The sequence below is a fragment of the Lissotriton vulgaris genome, chromosome 5, assembly GCF_964263255.1.
Source record: "Lissotriton vulgaris chromosome 5, aLisVul1.2, whole genome shotgun sequence".
Taxonomy (NCBI): Eukaryota; Metazoa; Chordata; class Amphibia; order Caudata; family Salamandridae; genus Lissotriton; species Lissotriton vulgaris.
In genome coordinates, this window is record NC_141693.1 from 354942068 (window position 1) to 354967678 (window position 25611).

The 25611-nt window shown below is 46.0% G+C and overlaps 1 protein-coding gene across 28 annotated transcripts in view; it reads right to left on the reverse strand.

Annotated features, from left to right (window-relative positions):
* Positions 1-25611, reverse strand: part of EIF4G3 (eukaryotic translation initiation factor 4 gamma 3) — a 1432461-nt gene that overhangs the window by 734586 nt on the left and 672264 nt on the right. For 27 of the 28 annotated variants that reach the window (XM_086921648.1, XM_086921654.1, XM_086921652.1 and 24 more), the window contains one exon: positions 6809-7609. In XM_086921648.1, coding sequence (XP_086777774.1) covers positions 6809-7609 — 801 coding nt within the window. The remainder of the gene's footprint in view (positions 1-6808; positions 7610-25611) is intronic. The other variant, XM_086921635.1, reaches the window with a different exon arrangement.

Genomic DNA, 25611 nt, shown 5'->3' on the forward strand with positions numbered 1-25611 from the left:
GGAGGCAGATTGGGGGGGGGGGGGGGAGGAGGGGGAGAGTAGAGGTGAGTTCCAGGCAATAATCAGACGAGATAATTAGTCTTACCCACTTCTCTGTTGTGACTGAATTCCAGACAGTTAGGAACTGTCAGAGACGTCCCCCGACAGGAGTGGGATGATCGGGGGGAAGTGCAGGGAAGTCACTGTTTGATGGTAGGGGAGTTTGAGTTATTGTTGCTGCGACCTCTTCCCCTACCATGGTTGCCTCTGTAGCCTTCGCAAAAGTATCTCTTGGAGGACGTTTGAGTGGGGCTTTTATAAGAAGAAGAGGAATGTTCTGAGCCAAATGTTTTGGAGCCACCCCTGTAGAAGGAGCGAAGAAAAGAACCTCTAGGGGAAGGCAACTGTAAGGTCCCCACGGACTTAGCAGTGTTTGTATCTTTCTATATCTTTTCTAAAGCTGTGTCAACTGAGGGTCTGAAAAGATGCTCTTGATCAAAGGGTTGATTAAGAATTGCAGATTGCACCTCCTGCTTGAATCCGGAGATTAAGCCAAGCGTGCCTGAGCAACGCAATTCTAGTGTTAAAGGCACGAGATGCGGTATCAGCGGTGTCGAGCGCACATTTAACTGAGATGTTTGTGATCAATTTACCCTCTTGTATAAGGTTGTTGGCCTTTTGTTTGTATTGGTCAGGAAGGTGTTGCATGAGTTGTTCAAGCTCGTCATAATGAGCTCTGTTGTACCTGGCCAATAAAGCTTGGGCATTGGCAATCCGCCAATGATTCACGGCCTGTGACGCAATACGTTTACTAGATGGGTCTATTAACATGGACTCCTTATCAGGAGGAGGGGTATCGCCTGTACTCTGTGAGTTTGACCTCCTGCGTGCATTAGATACCACAGGAGAATCCAAGGGACCTGACCTTTAATGTAAACTGGGTCACTGGGAGCTGCCCTATACTTTTTGTCTATCCTAGTATTGAGAATCCTGCTTCTGACAGGGACCTTAAAAACTTCTGGGGCATGTTTAAGCATGCCTTTTAACATTGGCAGGGTGTGTGTGGATTTTTAAGAGGGTGTATAAGTTTCAAGCAAGAAATCTTCCTCTAAGGGATCAGAATGTAATTGTACTCCGTGATATTGGGCAGCCCTATTGATTAGTTGAGTAAACCCAATATTGTCATTGGGCGGTGATGGCCTAGATCAGGGGTCTCCAAACCGGTCCTGGAGGGCCGGATCCATGCCAGATTTTTAAATTTACTACATGTATCTCAATGGGGATATCCAAAAAATCTGGCATGGATCGGGCCCTCCAGGAACGGTTTGGAGACCCCTGGCCTAGATGGATAAAGATCAGTGTCATTATGTGGGTCAGGATCTGTGTTGTAATCATCCCAAGGGTCTACGTTGTGTGGGATGGTATGTGCATCATCATCATCATCCCCATCTGCATCTATATTCCCACCCCCATCAGTATGATCGTCATCATCTAGCGTGTGAGATAAGAAGGTATGTTGTGGGGAGTGTGGTGGAGAAATTAGGAGACATGGATCAGCTGAAGGAAGAGAAAGAGGTGGCGAGGTGTTAGTACTGATCTCCTTTCGTTTCAAGGGTATTTCAAATTCTTCTGAATTGTCTAGTTTCCTCTTTTTTGGAGGCTTGGCGACGACTTTGCCAGTCTGTGGTTCAATAAAAATAATTTTTTATTTGGATCTGAAAACTCAGGTACAGCCTGTGTGGGTAAAACGTCTTTTTACAGTGCCGAAGATTTTGGGTCAGGGTGTTCTTTGGACGGAGACTCTGTGGGGTCTTGGACTCCTTAGGCTTTGTTATAGGAGTTTGTGTCTACAAGACTTTTTTTGGCTCCGACGATTTTTTCGGTTACGAAGATTTGTCCTTGGTATGTTTCGACGCCGAGGGCTTCGGCGTGGAGGCTACCTTCGCTGCCGAAGAAGGGTGTGGCACATCTTTGGACTTGTGCTTCGGTGCCGAAGGGGACTTTTCAGCACCGGAATGGGGCTGGCTCGAGCCCCAGCTGGAAGGCTTATCTTTAGGTTTTATAGCGGGCCCGAGGGATAGGAGTCTGAACCATGTTGCCGGTGTCGACCAGAGGGCGAGGGTGTTACCGGAGCCTTAGGTTTGGGTTTTGGGAGAGGGGTTTCGGTACTCACAGACCACTGAGCTGGGTTGATTTGTCTCTTCTTCGACGTCGGTGTCGTCGGCCTCGGAGACGGAGACATCTTCTTTATCACCTTGTTGCCCAGGCTGGACTTTGGGATCTGCTCCAAAGATGTCCGGAATCGAGCTGCTTCCGAGAGACATTTTGTCACGGATGGTTTTCTTGGAACTGAACGATGCACAGGCCATGCAGTTTGTCTTCGTGCTCCAGGGAGAGGCAGAGATTACAAACATTGTGCAGGTCCGTGTGTGGGAACTTAGCACCACACCCGGGGTATTTTTTGAAAGGCGTCCTTTGCATTGACTGCAGGTTTGGTCATGGCTGATTGGCCCGACGGCCCGCGTCGAAGATCGAGGTACAGGAGTTTATTTTTAAAGATGCGCGTAGAAAGGGAAACGCGATAGAGACAATACCGTCGAGTGGAGAGGGATTGCACGTTGAAGGGGGGTTCGAAACCAACCTGGAGTGCAGCAAATCACATCCGAACCCAATGGTGGAAAAAAAGAATCTGAAGATGGAGTTGATGCCCGTGAGCACTATCGTCCTAAGGAGGAGTCACCTACCTCGTGACTACAATTACTTCTTCCAAGACAAAAAATAAGTGCAAACATCCGAGCCCAACACCAGATTACGATCTATGCATAAGTATACGATCTACAGCTCATATGCCTCGAACACAAGTTTCTGTGCTGGGAAGAAGCGCGGTAGACTTGCACAGCTAGAAGACCTTGAATATCACCAAAGGAGCTTAGAAGCTCAACTTGTAGCTGACTAATACGCATCACCAATGTAATCTACTCCTCGCGCAACAGCAGATACAACATCATCTTACCCAGGAAGCGAAAGAAATTTGGTTAGCCTCACATCATCGGATATATCAATGGGGGGATAAATCTAGTAAGATGCTGTATAGACTATGCCAAGCCAATAACGCCCCTTCGGTTGTTCCAACGTTACAAGGCCCAGATGGGACCTTATACTCCTCCCCCGATTCAGTAGACGCAGAATTTGCACACTATTTCTCTGCGCTTTATAGATGTAATGAACAAATATCAGAAGACCAATTTGCAGAATTTCTTAGAGATATTCCTCCCCGTACTCTTACAGATCATATGAGCGCGCCATTGGATGTCCCCATCACGGTGGACAAACTTACTGCAGCTCTTGGTAATATTCGTCCGGGCTGAGCCCCAGGACCCAATGGGCTTCCCGCTGAATTTCTTAAGACACACAAGAACTCTTTGGGCTCGCATTTCCTGGCGGCGTTAGATGAGGCGTGACTGCCAGGTGCTGCCCTTGGACTGGAAACATGGGGAGATTGTTCTTTTTTTAAAACACTGATGCCCACCCAAAGAACCATCGCCCCATTTCTTTCAAATTTTGAGCCCAAAGTTCTGAGTAAAGTCCTGGCAGGCCGCCTACACACATGCATTACGGACTGGATTCATCCTGACCAATCCGGCTTTATGCCACATTGCTCCACCAGACACAACCTACAGTGGGTCCATAATGCTATAGCAAAGGCTCCGGAGCTGGGTCACCCTGCGGCGACTTTGCTCACCAATACTGAAAAAGCAATTGATTCTCTCAGTTGGACATGTCTGTTCCAACTCCCTGAAGCAGTGAATTCTGGCCCACGCTTACAGGCCTACATATGATTGCTATATACAGATCTAACCCCCTCAGTCAGGGTGGCGTGTCATCGGTCTAGGTCTACCCCCTTTACGACTGGCCAAGGTACAAGACGAGGTTGGTATTTGTCACTGTTCCTCTCTGCCCTAGTGGTAGGGCTTCTGGCGGCGTGGGTACGGAGCGACCCGGTGATCCGAGGCTTTGAGTGGTTGCGGCCTTGCTCTGACCGCATTCCACTCTATGTAGATGATGTGCTGTTCTTCATGACCGACCCTTGGTTCTCAGGCCCCCATATCCTGCAAATTCTCAGAGTATTTGGATAAACATCTGGCCTCCATACTAATACCACCAAATCAGTTATTTTGCCAGTGTGCGGGGACCAGGGACGCAACACTTGGGCAGCACACCTGTTGCATGCGACTGCAGGCTTAAAATATCAGGGCATTTTTATATCACCCTGCCCGAAAATCTTGTGGACCCATAACATCACCCCACTCATGGCTGGCCTGCGGGACGAGACGGCGATTTGGTCTCACCTCCCGCTATCATTGTATGGGCAGTTGGCGATTTTTAAAATGGTCTCCTTACCCTGTTTTCTATATAGGATCCAGAACTTTCCTTATGATATACCACACACTTGGTTCATGCACATTAATGTCATTCACAATAAATTCTTGTGGGATGGAGGGCCGGTCAGGGTAGCATGGCGCACCTGCACGCAGTCCACATACTGTAGCTGCATCACGGCTGCAGACGTATATGCTTATTATGTGGCATCCCACTTACTCGTCATCAACGAGTGGTGGCACACTCGCCCTCGGATCCAGCATATAAACTTGAGAATAGGACAATGGAGCATAAACCCCTCCACCAGCTCCTATATAACCACGCAAATGTGGGTTTTTTGCCACCTACTGGTAGAGTAGTGAGTCAGACATGGAGATATTTGGTCCGACATATGGGGTGGCAAGGCCGCATGACTAGTATGATGCTGCTATGGCAAAGTACATATTTGCTTCCTGTTGGTGCACTGGAAGGGTTCCAGAAGTGGGATCTGCTGGATATATCTATATTGGGAGATGTCAGGCTGCACTAACCTCAAATCTATTCAACAGCTGCAGAAAGAAATTTCAATTGCACAAGACACAGTTTTATATGTATCTCCACCTGCGACAGGCACTCAACCCCCTCCTTCACTCGCTCGAAACTCTGCCTGAATTCCAACCCATGGGGGACATCGGGGCATATAAAATACGTCAGAAATATCAGACACTGACCACCCACGCCCATACTACTCTACATAAGACACAGGCAGCATGCTAAAGAGATTTCCCAGACATGACTGATGACGATTGGACAGAGGCCCTGGCCAGCCCCAAGGGCGCGGCGGTGTCCTCAAGGTACCGCCTCATCCAATTTAAATATACACATTGAAAATATTACACAATGATCCAGACTATAGCGGATGGGGGCCATTCAGTACCGAGTGTGTCTCCACTGCAAGAAGGAGGAGGAGGGAACTTTCATACACACTGTATGGAACTGTAGTGCACTACAGTCATTGTGGCACAGAGTGGTGTCCTGTTTAGATCACGTCCTATCATTAACCTCCCATTTGACCCAAGACTATTTTTATTGCATAGCACTGACGGGATTGGTGGGAACAAATATAAACAGCACTTACTCTTCCTGGCCCTCACCTTGGCTAAGAGAGACATTGCACAGCAGTGGAAGGGTACGTCCCCGAGACAATTGGTAGATGGAAGAAGGCCCTAGATAGTTGCATGGGGGCATAGATGGAGGTCTTCCAGGCTCGGGGTGTCCCCAGAAACACAGGGAAATATGGTCCAGATGGGCGGTTTATCGAGGAATAGAGTTACCACCTCTACCGCACACAGACCCGTATAGAATGGCTCGCTCATAAAAGTCCAGTCCCTGAACTGTTCAGACACTTTCATATTGTCACTGGTGGTTGTGTATATATATCCTAATTTAATCTATTTTGTGGGGTTTAAAATGCTCTGTGTCATGTTTATGTTGTATTGTCTGCATGTCAGGCAGGGGTTTCAGTTTTTCACAAACGCAGGTACCTTGGATGTATCCGATGTTCCACATGCTTATAGAGGGCAATGGCCCATTATGTACCTTGAACATCTAATAAAATAAGTTTTTTTTTAAAAAAACATTTCTTTAGAAAGGCAAGACACATCAAGTAAATAGAAACATATGAAAAGCACAAGTTATGTTCAAGAAATAATGTATTTTTCATCACTTTTCACTGTTAAACACAACAGGTGTTAAACTCCAGCTCAATGGTACTTATTTTATCACCCATGGAAGGATGAATATCTTTTTAAATATACAAAGTCCTAAGCGCGGAAACCACTGACATTTAGAAAGGGGTTGTCTAAATTAACATGCAGCAAAACATTCATTCCACATGCAGGACATAAGTGCATGCTTGAAGTGTGTCTGTATGTGAACGCACCATTATGTGTTCATTTTGGTTGACGACCTTCATTCACAAATAGTAGCAAGTGCATTTAATGACTGGGTAGCACCTTTCAGCCTGGATTTTTCCGCACACAAGTAAGGTACACAAAAAATAAAACATCCCGTTTATGGGTCTCAATTTTACCATGAATTTACTATCAGAGCCCCCACACCTCAATTTGTACTAAAGGGCATCACTGTTACATGGTGACCCTTTATACAATCTAGATCATTAAACAAACTATTACTCCTCTTCTCCATAAGCTGTCAAATTAGTTTACACTTAGCAATAGAGATCTATTATTTTTAATCTTCAGTCCATATGTATCTATTCTCTGAAGTCACTGTCTAGTGGCATATTACAAATCTGCATATAAAAATAACCCATTACATTAGATTCTGTTAGCTTAAACTTTGGTGGTGCTGCATCTCCATTTAAAGAATACATTTGGGAAAAGGTTGCAATTTATGTGGTGAAAATCTTGACAAAGAATTTAACCAATGAATAAGACCACCTGCTTACCTTGTACAGGACTCCGTCTAGAGTTCAAGACTGAGTGATCAGGAGTGGTTTGTGGAAGAACCTCTGCCTCCAGTTCATCTTTCTTTGGAGCTAATGTATTATCACAGGGGGAAGTTCTTAAGTCATCCTCTCTTTCCAAGTCCCTCTCAGCAGTGGCAGTGAAAGGAGGCGACAAAATTGTAGCGCTAGCAGCAATGATGGCAGCATTATCGTTCACAGGTGAAGGAGAAGGAGAGATGGAAGTAGCAGGCTGTACTGTAGGGCAATGTGCATAGCCTGCTTCTAGGGAGGAAAAAGGTTCTGACTTCTCCACTTGGACAGTCGTCAGCGTCTCATTACCTAGAGTCATGTCTAACATACTGTCCATAGCAGCAGCATATTCACTAATGCCATTAAGTTCTGAAATTATAGGAGCACTAACAGTCACTGGAATATCACTAGGCACCATCATCACAAATGCTGCCTTGCATACATCTTCCTGAGTGTCTTCAATTTCTAGAGCCTCACTGCTTTCTACACAAGGAGCTGCAGCAGGGAGTAGTCTTGCCTGCTCCGTCAATGCAGCAAGTTCACAACTGTTGATTGAGTCACCAGCTGGAGGTGTGCAGCACATAATGGCGGGTGCTAAAAAAACATTTGCAGCAGCTACGGATTGAGCTTCAGCAGTTGCAGGAACAGAAGGAAGCTCCGTTTTTCGGTCTAACACTACAGCTTCTGATGTCTGCCCTCTCTTTTCATTGCTGCGGTCTGGCCGAAAAGCTGGAGGAGACTTTAATACTGGATCTAATGTTGGCTGTTCTTCTAAGGAATGAAGAAAAACATATTAAGGTAACATGCATACACAAAATTAGCTATGACATTTCAGAAATTAGATATTTCTCCTTTCCTTTCAGTGCTTTTCTTACTGGAAAAAATTAAATTCAAGATATTTAAAAGTGACTATATGAAGATTGAGTTAAAGAAAACAGTAGAAGAAAGCTTTGTAATGAACATATCCATGGTAAAAAGAAATGTAACCACTGTTTTTAACATACTTTGAGAATAGCCCCAATGGGATAGAAGGAAAATGTTACCTACTCAGAAAGCATCTGCTTGTAGCGTGTAGTAATGTAGATTCACATGTCCTGCATACACCTGCCATCTAGTGTTGGGTTCTGATGTCTACAACATGTTTTTCTTTGAAGAAATCTTTCCAGTCAAAAGGTTAAAGTGACTCCTCCTATGATTTGTAATGTGAATGGGTATCGGCTCCATTGTTAGATTGATTTCATGCACGCCAAGTGAGGATGGAGATGGAACCGAAAGTAACAGAGGATAACCATGCAAAGAAAGTAGTAGAACTAGTAAAGTAAGGTAAAACGCCTGCAACAGCTGAAGGCATTCAGGGAGGAGAGTGGGTGCATGTGAATCTACAGCCCCACATGCCATGAACAGATGCTTATAGGGTAACACTTTCTGTTCATGACATGTGTAGCTGTACACATGTTCTGCATAGACTGCAAAGCAGTTCTCCCCTAAGCAATGGCCAGCTAGAGGATGTCGCAGAGGAGTGAAAAAGTGGATGTAGTATGGCCAGCCCTCTTGACTTGATGATCTGTTAGTATATCCAAACAGTAGTGTTTGGTGAAATTATGGGGTGTAGAATATGGTAGGTGTCTTGCAGATTTCAGCTATTGGGATGTTACCCAGAAAGGCCATTGAGGTTGCTTTTTTGCATGTAGAATGCAGCATGGGTGGAGCAGTGCTTTGGCTTCGGCAAATCAAGTCTGAATACACTTGACTAGCCAGTGAGCTACATCTGTATTAGAAATGGGACTTTTGTGGTATAGCATAGGTGACAAACGATTTTTGTATTTTACAAAATGACTTTGTCCTATCAAACTACAGGAGGGCCCTCTTTACATCTAGTGTGCATGAAGAGTTCTCTCTGCTACTGAATCTGGTACTGGGAAGAACACAGAGTTAAATTGTTTGGTTGAGATGGAAAAGAGAGACCACCTTGGGTAGAAACTTTGGGTTGATTCTAAAGACTACCCTATTAGCGTGAACCTTGAAAAAATTATCTTAAAGCATGAGCACATGTATCTCACTCACACGCCTGAAGGCAGTGATTGCTACTAGAAACACTCCCTTCCAAGACAAACTGGGGAGGGCAAGTAGGAAGGGGTTCAAAAGGGGGTTTTGTGAGCCTTGTGAGGACTGCAGTGAGGTTCCAGCTCGGGGCAGGGGACAACCCTCTAAAGCCCCTCCATAAATGCCTTAATGATGGGGATTCTAAATAATGAAGAGGATTCCTTGTTCTGTAGGTAGGCTGCTACTGCAGCAAAATGCAAACAAATGGAAGTGTAAGCCAGGCCAGAGCATTACATGTGAAACAGGTAGCAGACTGTCTTGCACTGCGGTTTTGGAGTGGATCGAGGTAACCAGGTCCACCACAGCAGAGAGCAATGTGTGCTGGCCTAAATCACCACTAGATCCTCTCAGAGACCAGTTGGTTGTGGCCATTGCCCTGTCAGGCACTCTTAAAAAAGACGCAAGTGTAATGAAGCATGGGGAATGATGGCGATACAGAAAGCCATCATGCTGAGGAGGCGCCTTACTCTTCTGACTGCGAACTGGCGGTTTGACTGAAAAAGAGGCAGCAGAAGCTGAGAGACTTGGATACTTGCAGGGCTGGGGTAAGCTCTCCCAATGACTGAGTTTAGAATTGCACTAGGAAAGGATGAATATGAGGGGGTGGAAGGTGGGACTTGCTCACGTTGATGGTGAACCTAAGTTCATGGAGGAGATCTAGGGTGACCTGGATGTGGGTCAAGCACTGCGGTTTGCTTGTGCACTTAATCAGCCAGTCGTCGAGATACATGAAAACATGGACCCTGCGCCCGGGAGAGGAAAAGCCACCACTGCAAGGCATTTGGTAAAGACTCCAGGAGCCGTGGTTACCCCGAAGGGCAGTACTTTGAACTGAAAGTGCTGTCCCCTTACCACGAACCTGAGGTGCGCAGGCTGGATGGAGATGTGCGAATAGGCTTTCTTCAATGAGAAATATTCCACAACAAAGTACGGTTGGTCCATATTAAGAATAAGTTGAAGAGGAAGATGTGTCAAGGTGGGTTGATCCCTGAAAGGGAGAGAACCCATATGTCGGAGGCTCTCAGAGTTTTAGACATGGTGAGATGCATTTCCCAATCCTTAATTGCAGTTGTATGTGCATAGTAAAAGGATGCCATGTTGCGTTGAATTTTACCACTGCCTCAGGATAGCAGTAAGCTCTACCCAGCAGAAGGAATCTTGCTGGAAGTCCTGAATGGGCATAAGGGGAGTGAGAAGGAAAGGATTAGATGGGAACTGTTGTCTTCCTCGAACCTCTCGCCAGTGAGCAAATAGTTCAGTGGAAGAGGTAGAGGATCCGGGCACCCGCTAACATGGGAAGCCATCAGAGGCCATTCAGAGGGGTCGGGGAAAAAGGCTTGTTTGACCTGCACCCAGGATTCATTGTCAGGGTTGTGGTTACAATCTAATGTGGGCCGAAGTTGTGCCCCCAGGATATAAATGGAAATGTCTGGGAACTCCAGGCCACCCTTGGTTGTGGGCCAGTATAGAGTCACCCAGGCCACTTGTGTTGAATTGCCCCCCCAAACAAGACTAAGCATTTTCTTGCGTATTAGTGTTTGCGTTGTTTAAGGTATGGCAAAGGGAAGGGTCTGTAGGACGTAGCATGCGGGGAATAAAGTTAATTTTAAGGCAATTAGGTTGTCCTCGCCAGGAGATCTCTAGTTTATCCCATTGGAAGAGTACCTAGAAAAGGGTGGTAAGCAGGGGAGGTATGTTACTATCGTATAGAGCAGTAGTATGTACCCGGAGTTAAACCTTAAGATACGTGATAGCTGATGTCGTCCATTGGGAACCCCCATCTCCAAATAGGTTCACAGAGGCTACCTTGTGAATCGGCCACCCCCATGCCCCAGAATGTTGAAAAATTAAAGCCAAAGGCGCTTGCAAACAGATCTAGTTCCCTCAGTAAAGCCGGAATGGAATACTTTGTTTGGTTGATAAAAGCGAAATATGTAATCCACAAGTAGGGCTAGTTTATGGTCTCTGTCGCCGAATCACATACCATGGATCTCAGGATTACGCTGAATTTTCGCTACTAAAGGTTATGTAGAGCGAGCAAAAAAAATCGGGGGGACAGTGGGAACCCTTGGAAGGTCCCTCTCGTGAGCGTAATATTGGGCAACAAGGACACATCTATCTTTAGCTTGGCTGCTGGCTTCTTGTAGTCAGCCTGTATCTAGGTTTTTATCTTTGGGCCCATGTGTGTTTTAGCCAAGAGGTTCAACAGGTATACCCGGTCCACCCTGTCAAAGTCTCTCAGCGTGCTGGGAGAGGAGGGACAAAGGTTGGTGGCTCCGCTCTGCTGCTCTCATAAAAGCGACAGCCAGGCGGGTATTATCATTGGCCTGTCTACTGCTAATGATGCCCGATTCTCAAGGTGCTATGGTAGTAGGCCAGATTTAGTTAAGACAGGCTACAAGAATGGATGTAAAATATTTTACGCCGCAATTCAAAAGCGCAATCAGGCAATATGAAGAGCCACATGTCGGTGTATTGTGAAGTTTCAGGAGTAACGTACAATGGGATTTTAGCATTGTGTCGATGACTGTACCTTATACTAAAAAATAGTTAAACACCTGTGCCAAAGGTTCGGCTAGTAGAGATGTGAAGGTCTTGTAAAAGATAGCCGAAAACCTATCTGGGCCAGGGGCCTTGCATGTAAGGACACTTCAGATTGCTGCCTAACCTTGTACAGGCTAATGTCATCCTCTAGAGGGCCCAGCTCTTCCACTCTATCAAGGGGTGCATAGCGACTGAGGTCATTGTCTTGGTATCAAGGTTTTGGGCTCATTAGAGTGCCGAATAGTAGACATGGAAGACCGAGACAGTCAGATTTTTCGGTGCGAGTCCTCCCCACCCCATTTGGAATTCTTGTGAATGTGGTTGCGCAGGAAGTAAATGCGTATTTTATGGGCTAAGAGTCCCTCTGCTTTATTCCGACGGTCATAGTATGTGTGACCCACATAGAGAAGTTTCTTAGCCGCTTCTTTCATTAGTAAATGCTTCAATTACCCCCTGATGCGCCGAAGATGTCTCAGGGTCCCATGTGTAACACCACTTCCTTATGGCTAGACTCAGCTTGTTGGAGTTAAGTTTCAAGCACCTGTTTGCGAAGCGTGGCCACCCTTTCGAACGCAGCTGTGTGTGACAGGAGTTTCCCCTGATGACTGCTTTCGTTGCCACCATAAGGTCGCAGGGTTCACGTCAGAGTAATTTTCAGCAAAATAGTATTCAATCGTATCTTTTATGCAATATTGAAGAGTCGGATTGTGAAATGCTATCTCATTCATGACCCAGGCCTTTCGGTACCGGGGTTGAGGAGTGCTGGGGTCTATATCTAAACTCCCTGGAGCGTCGCAGGACAGGACTTTGACTTCAATCATGGTGTCTATTACGCGAGTAATGACCGTGAAACTAAAAAGTAATCAAAATGGGAGTACGTCTAGCAGATGTTGGACTAGAACGTGTAGACCCTTTTGTATAGGCGAAGGTGGCGCCAAGCATCAATGAGGGAAAGGTCAAGTAGGCCTTGTCTTTGGGCTTGGGATGAAGGGGAATTTCCCTGGCGAGTATGGAATTGATAGCTTATAGGGTTGAGGGAGACACTGAGATCCCCACCAAGGAGTATTTTGCCTCGTACAAAAAAGTATACTGTTGGTAAGAGGTCAGCATAGAAGGACCCTCACTCACTGCTGGGCCCATATACGAAGAAATTAGTTATAGGAGTGGTGCCCAAGGTTCCGCTAATGTCCACCAGGCTGCCTTCTCTTTCTCTATGGGTGCTATCGACTTTAAATATAAGGCCCGACCGGAGAAGTATTGTACCAACAGGACTGTAAACGTCTAGCATTGTCCCAGGGCACGTGGATTTCCTGTATGAGGGTGCAATTCCCTCCCGTCTGCACAACCAGTTTGTCAACACCCTGCACTTGATTGGGATATTAAGGCCCTGGACATTTAGGGTGATAAAGTATAAAGCCGTCCTGGTCGGGTGGGTGGGTGATTTACTCTAAACAGCAGGGAAGGTAGAGATGAGGGTGTGCATCCTTCCTTCATCTCCCCCTAGTGTATCACCTGCTTGTCAACCAATGTGAGAAAAACAATAACTAAATAACAAGAATGCAAAAAAAGACAAGCAGGGTGCCACACCCGGCACCAATGAAACAGGCCCGACAAGCAACACCCAAGCTATGCAAATTAATGTAAATAGATGATTATAGGGCATTAGTCCAAGTGGTGAGGGGCTAGCTCCCAACAAAACACAGGCTCCCCCTCCCATTCAATAATGTACAGTCATGGTTAGTTGTAGTGAATCAAGGTCCATTGAGGCAAGCATGCCCCTGCACGGTGCCCCAGAGGGACTGTAGGCACATGGTCCAAACGCCACCAAGACAGATCAGGCTTGACTGCCCTCGTCAGAGGAGGCTTGTCTGTGCTCCTTTCCAACCAGATGTTTCTGTTTGCACACCTTTTTAGTTGGAGTTGCCTGAAATCGCCAGCCTCCCCATCAGTCTATCAGCAACAGTTTGCTCGAATCTTGGAGAGCCTCAATGTCTACAAGAGAAGGAATCCACAGAAACTCTTGTGCCTCCATTGGTTTACGAGTGATGATCCTCTTTTCCTGAAAGCTGAAGTGGGGGTGAAGCAAAAAGACCCACCGGCAGATCTTGTGGGCCTGGAGATGTTGGATGACATCTCTGAACCCCTTCCGGCGGGCCAGCATGTGAGCGGATATGTCCCGATACATGGTGGTGTCTCCTTGAAATGTTATTGGTTCCTGCTGTCTAGCTACCTCCATCAACTGTTCTTTTATGTGAAAGAAGTGAACTCTGGTGAGGGTGTTCAGTGACAGATTCTTCTGCTACTGGAACATCGAGAACACCGAGTGCCATCGAGGAGCACAGGTTGATCGACTGGCAGGTGTAGTAGATGGTCAAATGGCCTGAACATGTGCTTCAAGTTCCGCCTTCGAGACAGACGCGCACATTGTTTTACCTTGAGTGATTTTCTAGGTCGTCAAGCCCATCTTGAAGCAATTCACGGCTCGTTTCCAACTTTGACGTATGTTATTCAATCTACATTTTCCTTAGATTCACCGGACAATGGAGGGAAAGGGTGGCTACCATGCAGAGCTCAGGGGAGACTGTTTGTGCCTGGTCTCCTCCCTGGCCATGCCCTGTGATGTTTCTCTTAAGGCATTTCTCCAGGGTGGACTGGAGTCTGATGTAAGAGTGTTCTTCTTCCTCTTCTTTGCTGTCCTTGGTAGGTGCATAGCACTGGATTACATTCATGTTGATCCTGTTTCTTTTTGCATAAGGTCGCTGTGATGATTGTGGGACCGTTGGCGTCCCACCCATTCAGAGCTCCCAAGGCTGCTGGTGTTAGCATTAGTCATCAAAATTGTAGAAACCATACATCGTTGAAGTACTAGAATAAACAAAATGCCAATAAAAGTATGTAGGAAACTGGCTCTATATATACTACACCAAAATGAGGTATAGTGTGTATAGAGACCAAGTGACCCCAGAGGTAGGCAGAGGTTAAAGTTAGATAGAACTTTACTCTCTAATGGTGGTAGAGTGGTCGGGCAGTAAGGCAGTATCAGAGGACAGTGTTAAGCATTTGATGTACACACTCAGTCAGCAAATGAATTCACACATTCAATAACTGAACTCTAGGCCAATTGTATTTGTATACAAATATATACTGTTTTAGTACCAGAACCAAGCAAGCATTAAATACTTTCCAGTAATAAGTTACTGGACATAGAACAGTTTGAACATGCAACAGAACTTGTACTTTGTTTGATTAACAGGGGATGCAGTGGGATGCAACACTTAGCAAATACAGTACATTGAAATGATTAGGCTTTTAAGTAAATTACAGGTAAGTTACTTTTTACGTTACTTTTCTTACTCCGTGCTGGATGCCTGGATTCAGCACTGGGACATTTCCTGTAAACAGGCAAGTAAATACGTTTTGGTTATTTCTGCGATTTTTAAAGAATATTTTTAGATTTCAAAACTCACTTGGAAGCTTTTTGGAAGAAAATTGTAAATGTTGGGGCGTGGTTTGGACGCCGAGGAAGATGGCGGATTAGAGTTTCTCTCCTCCCGCATCACGGCTTTCATCTGGAGATTGGAACCCTTAGAGCTAGCCCACTCGCATTCGCGGTGACCGTTCCGTGAATCGGAATGTGAGGGGAACATGGTGAGCTGCTTTCCAGGAGTGGAGGCGCCCGAGATTCAACAAAAACTCGATGGAAACCTGAGCGCTCCTGCCGCGGCGTCGGCGGGAGAGCGAGCACGCGGTGTCTCCGAGACCCTCGAGTAAGATCGACGCACCGGAGTCTTGAAGAGCTCGAGCCCGACCTGCAGTGAAAGCGGACGCCTAACCTGCAATCTGAATCATGGGCTCGTGAGAACACTCACTTTTCTAGTCAGTCGCCACGGACATTAAAGCTGGCGCTAGATACCTTTACCAAGATGGCGGCCGCCATTTCTTCAAGCGTCTGAAGCGATCTAACTCCGCTTTCACAACCACTAAGTTCACTAGCGGTAATCCCCCGAAAAGCTACGGGAATGCTCTGAGCATCGTTTTTGCATGGTGGACTGGACATTCAATGAGGGCAGCGGTAGTGAATAAAACGCACGATCCACTACACGCAGTCTGTCTATGACGCCACGTGTCCTGGTGCACAGTGTTCACTAGCAACTAGGCTAACAGGCTCATTCATTCATGTTGCCTCACAATTGCGGTATGGAATCAGTGTGCGTATGCCTAATCCAGTAGTGATCTCAAATGTTGTTTCTTGTGTGTGACGGGCATTGATGCGAGTGAAGGATGGAGATGGTGGCTTCTCGAAACAAGCTCAACCGCTAAGTTGCATATAACGCATAGAGGTCGGTTCTCCTTGCATGCAACCCAAGCAATGGTGTGGTCAATAAACCTGAGCAGCTCACGTTTGATATCAATGCTGTCACTCTCATATGGTCTGTGAGCTTTACTGTGAGGATACCACGAAGGAGGAAGCTCGTTGATATCAACTTCACCGAGTCACAAGCATTGTCAGCTGACCTATCCGGCAGAGGGTATCACTCCCTATAAAACAAAGAAGGGGCTCTGTCCTGCAGTCACCAATTGTCCCTATAAGCCTTCAGTCAGCCCATCTCTTCTATGGTCTCGCTGCTCAGCTGCCTGCACTAGGATACCAGCGTAACCTTCCTGAATCCAGTACACTCCAGTCTACGGTGTGTGCAATCCAACGTGTGTGCAGTCACGTCCCACGCTAGGTATCAGCTTCACTCAGAAACAGGAATAATGGACACCAAGGAACAAAACACCCTGAAAAGGGTTAAATCAGACCACTCAAACCCAGGGTCGCCTATCAAGACCAAGAAAGTTACCACCGACGCAATAGACATGATCCTAAACAGGCTGGATGAGGTTAAAGATCTGGCCAAGGCAACCAAAGAAGAAGTGGCGGCAATCCGACAGGACATAAGAGGCACCAACGCGCGCGTCTTGCAGAGATGGAGTCACGGATCAGCCGTCTTGAAGATATCGAAGTTAAAACGTGTGCGGCTCTGAAACATCTGAGCATATCCTCAGAAAAGTCAACAAGGAAGCTGGCGGAATTCGAAGACAGGAACCGGAGGGGGAACCTACGCATTTTTGGCGTACCGGAAGGATCCGAAGATTCACAGGGTTCCTGTGTCGCATTCCTGGAATTATGGTTCGCTCAGGCCACCAACCTGACTTTTGTCCATCCCTTAGAATTTGATAGGGCGCACAGAGTAACGGGGAGTATCACTAAAACGCAGAAAGGCCCCAGACCCATCGTCTGTAAGCCTCTACGATATCAGCACGTGGAGCAAATCCTCGCCTTTGTCCGGAAACACAACCATATATTATGGAAAGACGCAAAGATATACATATCACAAGATTATAGTACAGATACGGTAGATGTGAGGAAAGCGTTCCTGGCCCTATGTCCGCAATTGAAATCGAGGGGCTTTCAGTTTGGTTTTGTGGGCCCAGCAAAGTACAGAGTGATTATTGGGGGTCCCCTCACATCTTTTCAGACCCCATGAAACTCAAACGTATGTTGGATGATTTGGAAGAACGAGATATGGACACCAACAATCCTGACAATATGGCGGCCTCAGCCTCTGGCTATAAATGAGTATCCTTTGAATAAGCTAACTATGTATAACCCTATTAGTTGTTTTGGTTCACCATGACAATGGCTCTGGAGTTCTAGCTGACGAGTTGACTGGGGTGATGTTACCTAATTTAGACAAGGGTTCTACTGCCAATTGGATGGTCACCTTGCGATGCCTTTCAGAACTTCCATTACCTCTACAAACATTGTTCTTGCGCATCAATCTTGGTCCCAACCCCTACTATCCATTGTGCTCTTGTCTTCTCTGTGTCGTTTATTGCTTGGAATGTTTCCCTTAGTAAGCGCTCTACTATTGTACTGCCTCATTGCTCGGTCCTATTGTAATACCTTATTACTCTGACCTGGTACGTTGCTAAACACTGTGCCATTGTACATTGTATTCTACTGCTCTGAGTTATGGGGATTGGTAAGCCGTCGCCATACGACTGGTTAAGGTCTTTAATTGTATTGACGCTCCAATGCAGGATGTTAAGAATTTGGGTGGTAGATATGACAGCTTAAAATATGTCACTTTCTTTCACAGCTTACCCCTTAGTATTTAGGATGTTCTGGCTCAGAAAAGCTAGTGATGATAGTCAGTTCACAGCTGCTTCCTCTAGTTCTACAGACATAAAGCTGATCCACTTGCTGTTAAGTACAGATGTTCTTGTTTGATATTGGCGGAGCTGCAGACCCGAATTGAGATTCTTCGCCCATGGGTCTAGCATGCCTAACATCAGGTTTAATGTTTTCAGAGATTGTTCCAAGGTTTCTACTATATAAACAATTGACGGGAGGGAACACTGCGATTTTCCTCAAGTCACCATGCTTTCTACTTACGGTTGGGGGGGGGGGGAGGGGGGGAGGGGGTTTGGGGGGGATGGTGGGGAGGGGGTTTGGGGGGGGATAGTGGGGGGGGGGTATGTTCTATGTTTTGGTTTTCATTTTCATTTTCTTGCTTATTTTTTGTATTGACAAGATGTGAAGATTGCATGACATCCCTACAAGCTTTTACGACTGCTCGATGCCTTAGTTGGTCGGGTGCCACAATCGACAGGCTGAGGGGACTTGTCTCAAGTACTGCCTACGCTGTTTTGCAAAGAACTAACTTTCCTAGGAGTCATATGGGTCATTTAATGTTTATAACTGGTTGAAATGATACATTCTACAATTGACACGCCGATTGGGGTGGCCACCGCGGATAAGTTAAAAATCCTGTCCCTAAATGTAAAAGGATTAAATCAACCCATAAAAAGACAAAAGATATTAGATTATCTGCGCAGACAAAAAGGCGATATTGTATTACTACAGGAAACCAAACTAGACACGAAACAATTCTATACGCTAAGAAATAAATTTTATTCTGAGGTGGTAGGCTCTGAGGCGGTGGGTAAAAAGAATGGAGTCCTGATAGCGAAAAAATCCAAAGTGGAATTACTATCCTCATCTGCAGATGAAAAGGGTAGATGGGTTACGGCCAAACTGAGCAGAGATAACACAGAATTTTACGTCACCAACATCTATGCATCTAACACTAGTGACCTAAGTTTCTGGGTTGACCTGGCGAAGCAAATTGAGACTATTCCAGACTCGGCTGTGCATTTGCTGGCTGGGGATTTCAATTTACGATTTGACCCAACCCTAGATAGAGACTCACGGTGTACTTTTAGGCCAAACAAATCACATAAAGCGTTCCTTAACTTGTGCCATCGTTTTCACCTGGTTGATACGTGGAGAACACAAAATCCTACGAATAGGGATTACACATTCTACTCCTCCGCTCATGACTCTTATTCACGTATTGACTATATCTTTATTACTCAGAATAGGGTTTCAAGGATAGAGGACACATCTATTGAACCAAGAGTCATGTCAGACCACTCATGTATTTCCCTCTCCGTCTCCAAAATTAAACCCTCCCCACGACAAACATTGTGGCGTTTAAATGACAAAATTTTAAATAAAGACCAACACCGGATTGCTATTCAATCCGCCATTCGTTCGTATCTAGAATTGAATGCGATAGGGGATACTTCAGACCTTACACGTTGGGAAGCCCTGAAAAGTACGCTCAGGGGGATATGCATCAAAATTCGCTCAGCAATAAACAAAGATCACACGCTAAACTGGAAACACTAGAGTGTGAGATATCGGAGTTAGAAAACAGGCACCAGACAGACAGGGATAACGTGACACTAAACACAATAACTAATAAGAAATATGAATACAACAAACTGGTGAGTGAAAGGGCAGGTGTATGGCTAGACAGGAAACGAAGGCTTAAGCTTTGCGAATCCAATAAGGCGGGCAAGAGCCTGGCAGCCTACCTAAAATTCAAAGTTCAGAAGAATTCAATCAATGACATTAAGGATACATCGGGGGTGGGCCACTCAGAACCAAATGAAATAGCGGAAGTATTTAAAGACTTCTATGAAACCCTATACGCCAAAAATACATCTGTAGAAGAGGGGAAGATTCGGGACTACCTGAATGAATGTGACTTACCAAAGCTCTCCTAGGAAGAACGGCGTCTTAATGACCCTATCACGTCGACTGAAATAGAGAAAGCGACCAAAGGCTTAAAATGTGGTAAAGCGCCCGGCCCGGATGGCTTCACTGCTAAATTCTACAAATGTTTTGTCTCCTCTCTAGTGGACCCTCTTCTCCACCTGTTTCAAGAAATATGTAGCAAGGGTGAAGTAAAGGGCACCCTGGCGGAGGCAATCATCGCGGTACTCCCCAAGGATGGGAAAGATCCTTCCCTCCCAAAAAAACTACAGACCCATTTCCTTAATTAATCTTGACTGCAAGATCCTAGCTATGATCCTCTCAGCCCGACACGCCTACCTCATCTGATTCATGCTGGCCACTTCGTGTCTAAAGTCTACAAGTTACTCCTCCCTCTACCCAAGAACTCCAACAGATTGGCGGAAGGCAAATGGGAATCGGAACTTAACTCAACGGGTATAGTAATAGACTAGGATGTAATACATAAAACCGCCCAGTCCAATAAGATATCTCCTATTCATTGCCAGACAAAATACATGTTGTTGAACAGAACGTTTTGGACCCCACATAGGCTATTTAAATGTCATCTGAGAGACACACCCACTTGCTGGAATTGTCAGACAGCGATTGGGGATCTTGCCCATATGCTTTTTTACTGTCCTATATAACAGACATTCTGGGGGAAGGTCTTTGCTTATATCCGACAAATTTTTAAAATTGACCCTGTGAAGGACTATACTAGGTGCACTAGACCCTGAAACTGCCAGACATTCATGACCGCCAACTTCTAGATCTAATGATGACACTGGCATGCAAGGTTATCCTTTGTAAATGGAAGAGCTCATCAGAGGTCAATTTTGGAATGTGGCAAGAATGGCTCTCTTTTCTGAGAGGAGCTGACAATCCAGCTCTGCAAGCGGCTACATGGAAATCCTCCAGCAAGAAATTTTGGAAATCTCTAGATGCATCGTCTTTTCACTATGATCCTCCGTGATGAAATACTTAATACTGTATTTTATTCATATGTGGTTGTTTATATAGTTCTCCACCTGATCACATTGTGCACACCTTACTTTCTGATAGCTTGGATGTAATGTACCTGATCCGCTTGTCTTAATTTTTCCTTTGGTTTTTTGTAGGTGTCATTTAACAGCATGTTTGAATCAATCTATGTAATTGAAGCTTTATTGTATTGTCTTTCCTTTCTTTTTTCCTAAATTCTCAATAAAAACGATTTGAAATAAAAAATGAAAAAAAGAAAACTGTAAATGTTATCCTATGGAGGAAAACCAAGTTAATGGTTCACAAGTAAGTAATCGACTGTGGAAGTTAAGGTTCTGGGGTCAGACGCAGGGGTCCCCCTCTGCGGCACTAGGGCATCCGGGTGCAGAGTTTTGAGGCCCAATGTTATCCAATGGAGGATAGGGGGCCTCCGGTTGGTGGCTGCTGGCAAGCAGGCCACTGGGCTGTGGAAGCAAAGCTCATAGGGTTAAGGTCTGGGCAAATGGGGAAACAAAGTAGCGCAAAAAGTGCACCCTCAGCGGCACTGGGGCGGCCGAGTGCAGAGTGCTGTTTCGACGTTGGGTGCCCTGTTGTTTTCTATGGAGAACCTCCGGTTTGCAAAAGCCCTGCAGGCAGTGAGATGAAGGACTTCTGGGTGCGACCACCACTTGGAGAGGTAAGTTGGGAAGTTATGGGTAGGTTAGGCACCATCTGTTTGGGGTCACAAGGCCGTGGGGTGTCGGCTGCAGGGGGGCCTTTTGGGGTCAGATCTTCTTACTAGCTCCTGGTCGCAGTTAGGGGGACCTTCTGGATTTAGGCTGCAGGCGTCAGCTGGAGACTTGAGGCAGGTCAGGGGTCGCCGGATCTTGTGTCAGGATCGCTAGGGTGCAGAGTGGGCTGATTCGCGGTCTCTGGCTGGTGCACAAATCCGGTGTTCACGGGAGATGCAGTCTTTAGAAGTGAAGGCAGGCAGGTCCTCCGGGTTTCTTGAGGTTGCTGGCTGCAGGATACACCGGGTTTTCGTAGGAGCACATTCGAAGGGGAAGACAGGCTGGTAGGGCTGGGGCAGAGTCAGTGGGCGCCATCCTCTTAGTAGGTCTGCAAGACTCTTCAGTACTTCTTATCTTCTTTCTTGTTTCTTTTCTGGATCTGAAGAAGCAAGGTTCTGGGTGCCCCCTAAATACTAGATTTAGGGGTGTTACAGGTAGGTAAGTGCAGGGACCAATGGGTCCCTTCCCTGGGGAACAACCTATTTTCCGGAGTTACTCCAGCAAACAAAGCTGTCGACGTTGATACTGCTCTTGTCGAATGAGCTTTGACTTTCGTCTGCAAGGTTTGTTATCCTTGTCATGGCAGAAATGAATAGCAGATGCCAGCCATCTGGCTATTGTTGCCTTTGCATTTCCAAGAGTTGCTTGACCATAAGCCACGAACAGCTGGTTGGATCGTCTGATATCCTTAGTTTTCTGTAGGTAAACTTTTTTAAACAGTGTTCAACATCCAGCAAGCGTATTGCCCTTTCAGCTGGAGTAGATGGATCTGGAAAGAATGTTTTTAATCTTACCGGTTGGTTCAAGTGAAATTGTGTTGGTACCCTAGGAATGAACCTGGGATTTGTTCAAAGGGTTACATAGTCCCGACCAAAATGTAAAAAGGGGTTCCTTTATAGAGAAAGCTTGATTTCCCTAACCCTTTTTTGCCGAGGTAAGAGACAGTAAATGGGCAACCTTCCAAGTAAAGAATTTGAGATGAGCTTTATGGATCGGCTCAAATGGACGCTTCATTAACTGCGCTAGTAGTGTTGAGTTCCCACTCTGGAAGGGTGCTCGCACTGGAGGGAAGCCTCGGAAAAGTCCTTTCATAAATTGTTTGGCAAGTGAAGAAGAGCAGAGAAAAAGGAAATTTTGAGCATTTCCTGAATCTATAAAGAGCAGCAAGATGCACTTTGACCAATGAAAAAGTAAGCCCAGACTTGGCTAGAAAAAGCAGATAATGGAGAACTTATTCTGTAGGAGCTGTAACTGAGTGAATATTATTCGCCTCACACTAACAGCAAAATTGCTTCCATTTGAGGCGCTAAGTCTTGACTGTGCTTTGGGCACAGGTTTTGGCCAATATTTCACAACAGTCCTTTGAAATGTTGAGGTCCTTGAACTCTCAGAAATGAGAAGCTGTGCGTGCAAGTGCAGTGACTGTGGGTCAATCAATCAATCAATCAATCAAAACATTTATTTAGCGCACTACTCACCCGGAGGGTCTTGGGAGGGGGGGTCCGCTACTGCTCGAACGGATGAATCACTTGGCCTCCGTCCCTTAATAACATCGTAGGCATCGGCAGTAGGCGAATGGGCTTGTCTGGAGACAATAGTAGAAGTTCCTGGAACCAATATTGTCTTGGCCAACGGGGTGCTACCAGAATTAGATGGCAAACTTCCAGCTTCATGTTGGGGAGCATCTTCGGGATCAATGGTATTGGGGGAAAAGCGTGCGTACAAATCCCTGACCATCGCATCCCTCTTGATCACTGTTGAGGGAACCTGCTGACATAATATCGGCATTTCTTGTTCTTTGCGAATAGAACCCGTGCAGGTTTGACCCAAGCTTGGAATACTGGGTTCGCCTGTTCCTTTTCCATCTTCCACTCGTGACAGTCCGACTGAGACGTGCTCAGCGTGTCTGCCATGGTATTGTGGAGACCCCTAACGTGTTCGGCTCACAGGACATCTGGTGGAATGTGACCACTTCTCACAATTCCTGAGCCTCTTGCGAGAGCGTAGCTGATTTCGTTCCTCCTTTTTTATTGACATAATACTTGCTGATGGTATTGTCGGTACGGACTGGCACAGAGGAACCCGCAATCCTCGGAAAGAATGCTTGGGTGGACAGAAAAAGCGGCGCAGAGCTTCAGCCTGTCGATCTGTTGTTTTTGTCTTTGAGACCCTCTTCCTTGAATCTGCAAATCCTGCACATGACCTCCCCAACCTTCCATGGAGGCATTAGGCGATAAAACGAAATTTAGAATGGTCTGTAGGAACGTGAGACCCTGGGTAGATTCTTTGTCTGCGACTATCAATGCAGAGAACTTATGCGCGACGTGACCTTGATGGTGTCGTCGAATGAACAGATGGCGTGTTGCCATTGAAGTTGCAGTTCCTCCTGAAGATGACTCATTTTGAGCCGTGCCAAGGGTATGAGATGTATCGTTGAAGAGCACATCCTCATGAACGAAGAAAACATTTGGACTGAGACTGACCATCTTTTTAAATTAACCTTGCCAATTTTTGAAAGACGCAGCTGGCGGCCGTGTGACCAGAATATGTTGCACTGGACCGTGCCTATCCTTGCTCCGAGAAAAAACATGACTTGGAGAGGACGCAACTGATTTGTTGTTGTTGAGAATCAGCAGAAGAGAACTGGGTTTCGTGCTCTTGAAGGACCTTTAAGCAGCAATCGTCTAGATAAGGGAATACTTGTATTGCTCAAGATCTCAATACTGCTGCCACTGGTGCGAAGCACTTCGTGATGGTTCTTGGTGCCGATTTCAGCCCAAACGGGAACACTTTGACCTTATAATGGGCGCCAGCCACTTGAAAGCGAAGATATTTGCGCTTTTTTGGGGTGGCAGGTATGTGGAAATACGCATCTTCCATATCCAGAGAAGCTATAAAATCCCTATGTTTAAACACTCAAAATCTTTTGAAGACGAGGGGTAGGGGGACCCCTGGTCGGAGTAGTAGATGTCTGTTTGATGAAATCCCAGAAGTGGCCGTTGGTTACAAGGTCTAGAACCCATGGTCTGATGTAATTTCCAGCCACTTGTGAACAAAAGCTGAAATCTTCGGGCCCCCGGGTAAGGAGGGTAAAATGGTTGCGGCTCTGTGGAAATCAATGCTTCCAGTTAGTGTCTCGGCCGGCCTTGATACTGTGATCTCTTTTGACCCCCCTGACAGGAGACACTAGTCGTAGACTATTGATTATGATGTCTGGTTGTAAGGCTGTACTGGGATTGATACTGCTTATTTTGTTGGTTTTGGTATCCTCTTGATGAAAAACCACGTTCTCTCGCTCCTCTGAAAGATCAGCGCCTGTATTGTAGAGTGCCTAATGATCGTGCAGTATCCGTGTCAGTTTTCTAGCTCAGAGGGCTTCATCAATATGTTTACCAAACCAAAAACACTCCATCATAGGCCATGTCTAGAATCTTTGTTTGCCTCTCAGGTCTGAAAGTAGTGGCTTTAAGCCGTCCCTGGCGTTTAAGCACTGCAGTCCTTGCTAGTTAACGGAAGTTGGTGTTCACGATGTCCAGGGCCCAATCTATAATTTCCGATGCGGCACGTTCTCCTTCCAACTATCTTTCTTGCTTCCTGCCTTCGGTCCTCAGGAACGAGGTCAATTACACTCGTCATGTCAGACCACATTTGGATTGGCAGTGCTAATAGAGGCCGCTGCCAACGTAAATAAATGTATTTATTTATTTAGTGCCTATAAGGTCCAGACGACGTCCTTTCTTGTCAGGCGGTGTGGTGATAGGCCTTGCAGGATTTTAGATTGTTGTTGGGCGGCCTGTGAAAAGCTGGCCGAAGGGTGGCCTAACAGACCGGATGGGCTGTTAGCAGGTGTACAGCATTTCTTTTCTATGCGCGGAAGCACTGCTGGAATAGACTTAGTCTATTATAGGTACCACTCTTGTGATCTTTCTGGATTCTTCCTTGAAATTATAAAGGAAATGTTCTGTCTGTTCAACTGTAACTGGCAGTTAAAATCTAGCTGCTGTCCGCTGCATTAAATTATGTACAGGATGCTATCATAGATGAGGCCATTGTAGACGATCTCAACGTATACTGTGTTGTCATGGACATGGTTATGTAGGCGAGGTTATTGCAGACGAGACCATAGTCATAGATAACCGTTGTAGACGACAGTCAGACAATGCCATCATAGATGAGGCAATCACAGGTGAGGCCATCCGTAGATGAGGCAATTATAGATGAGGCAGTCCTATGATGGCCATCCG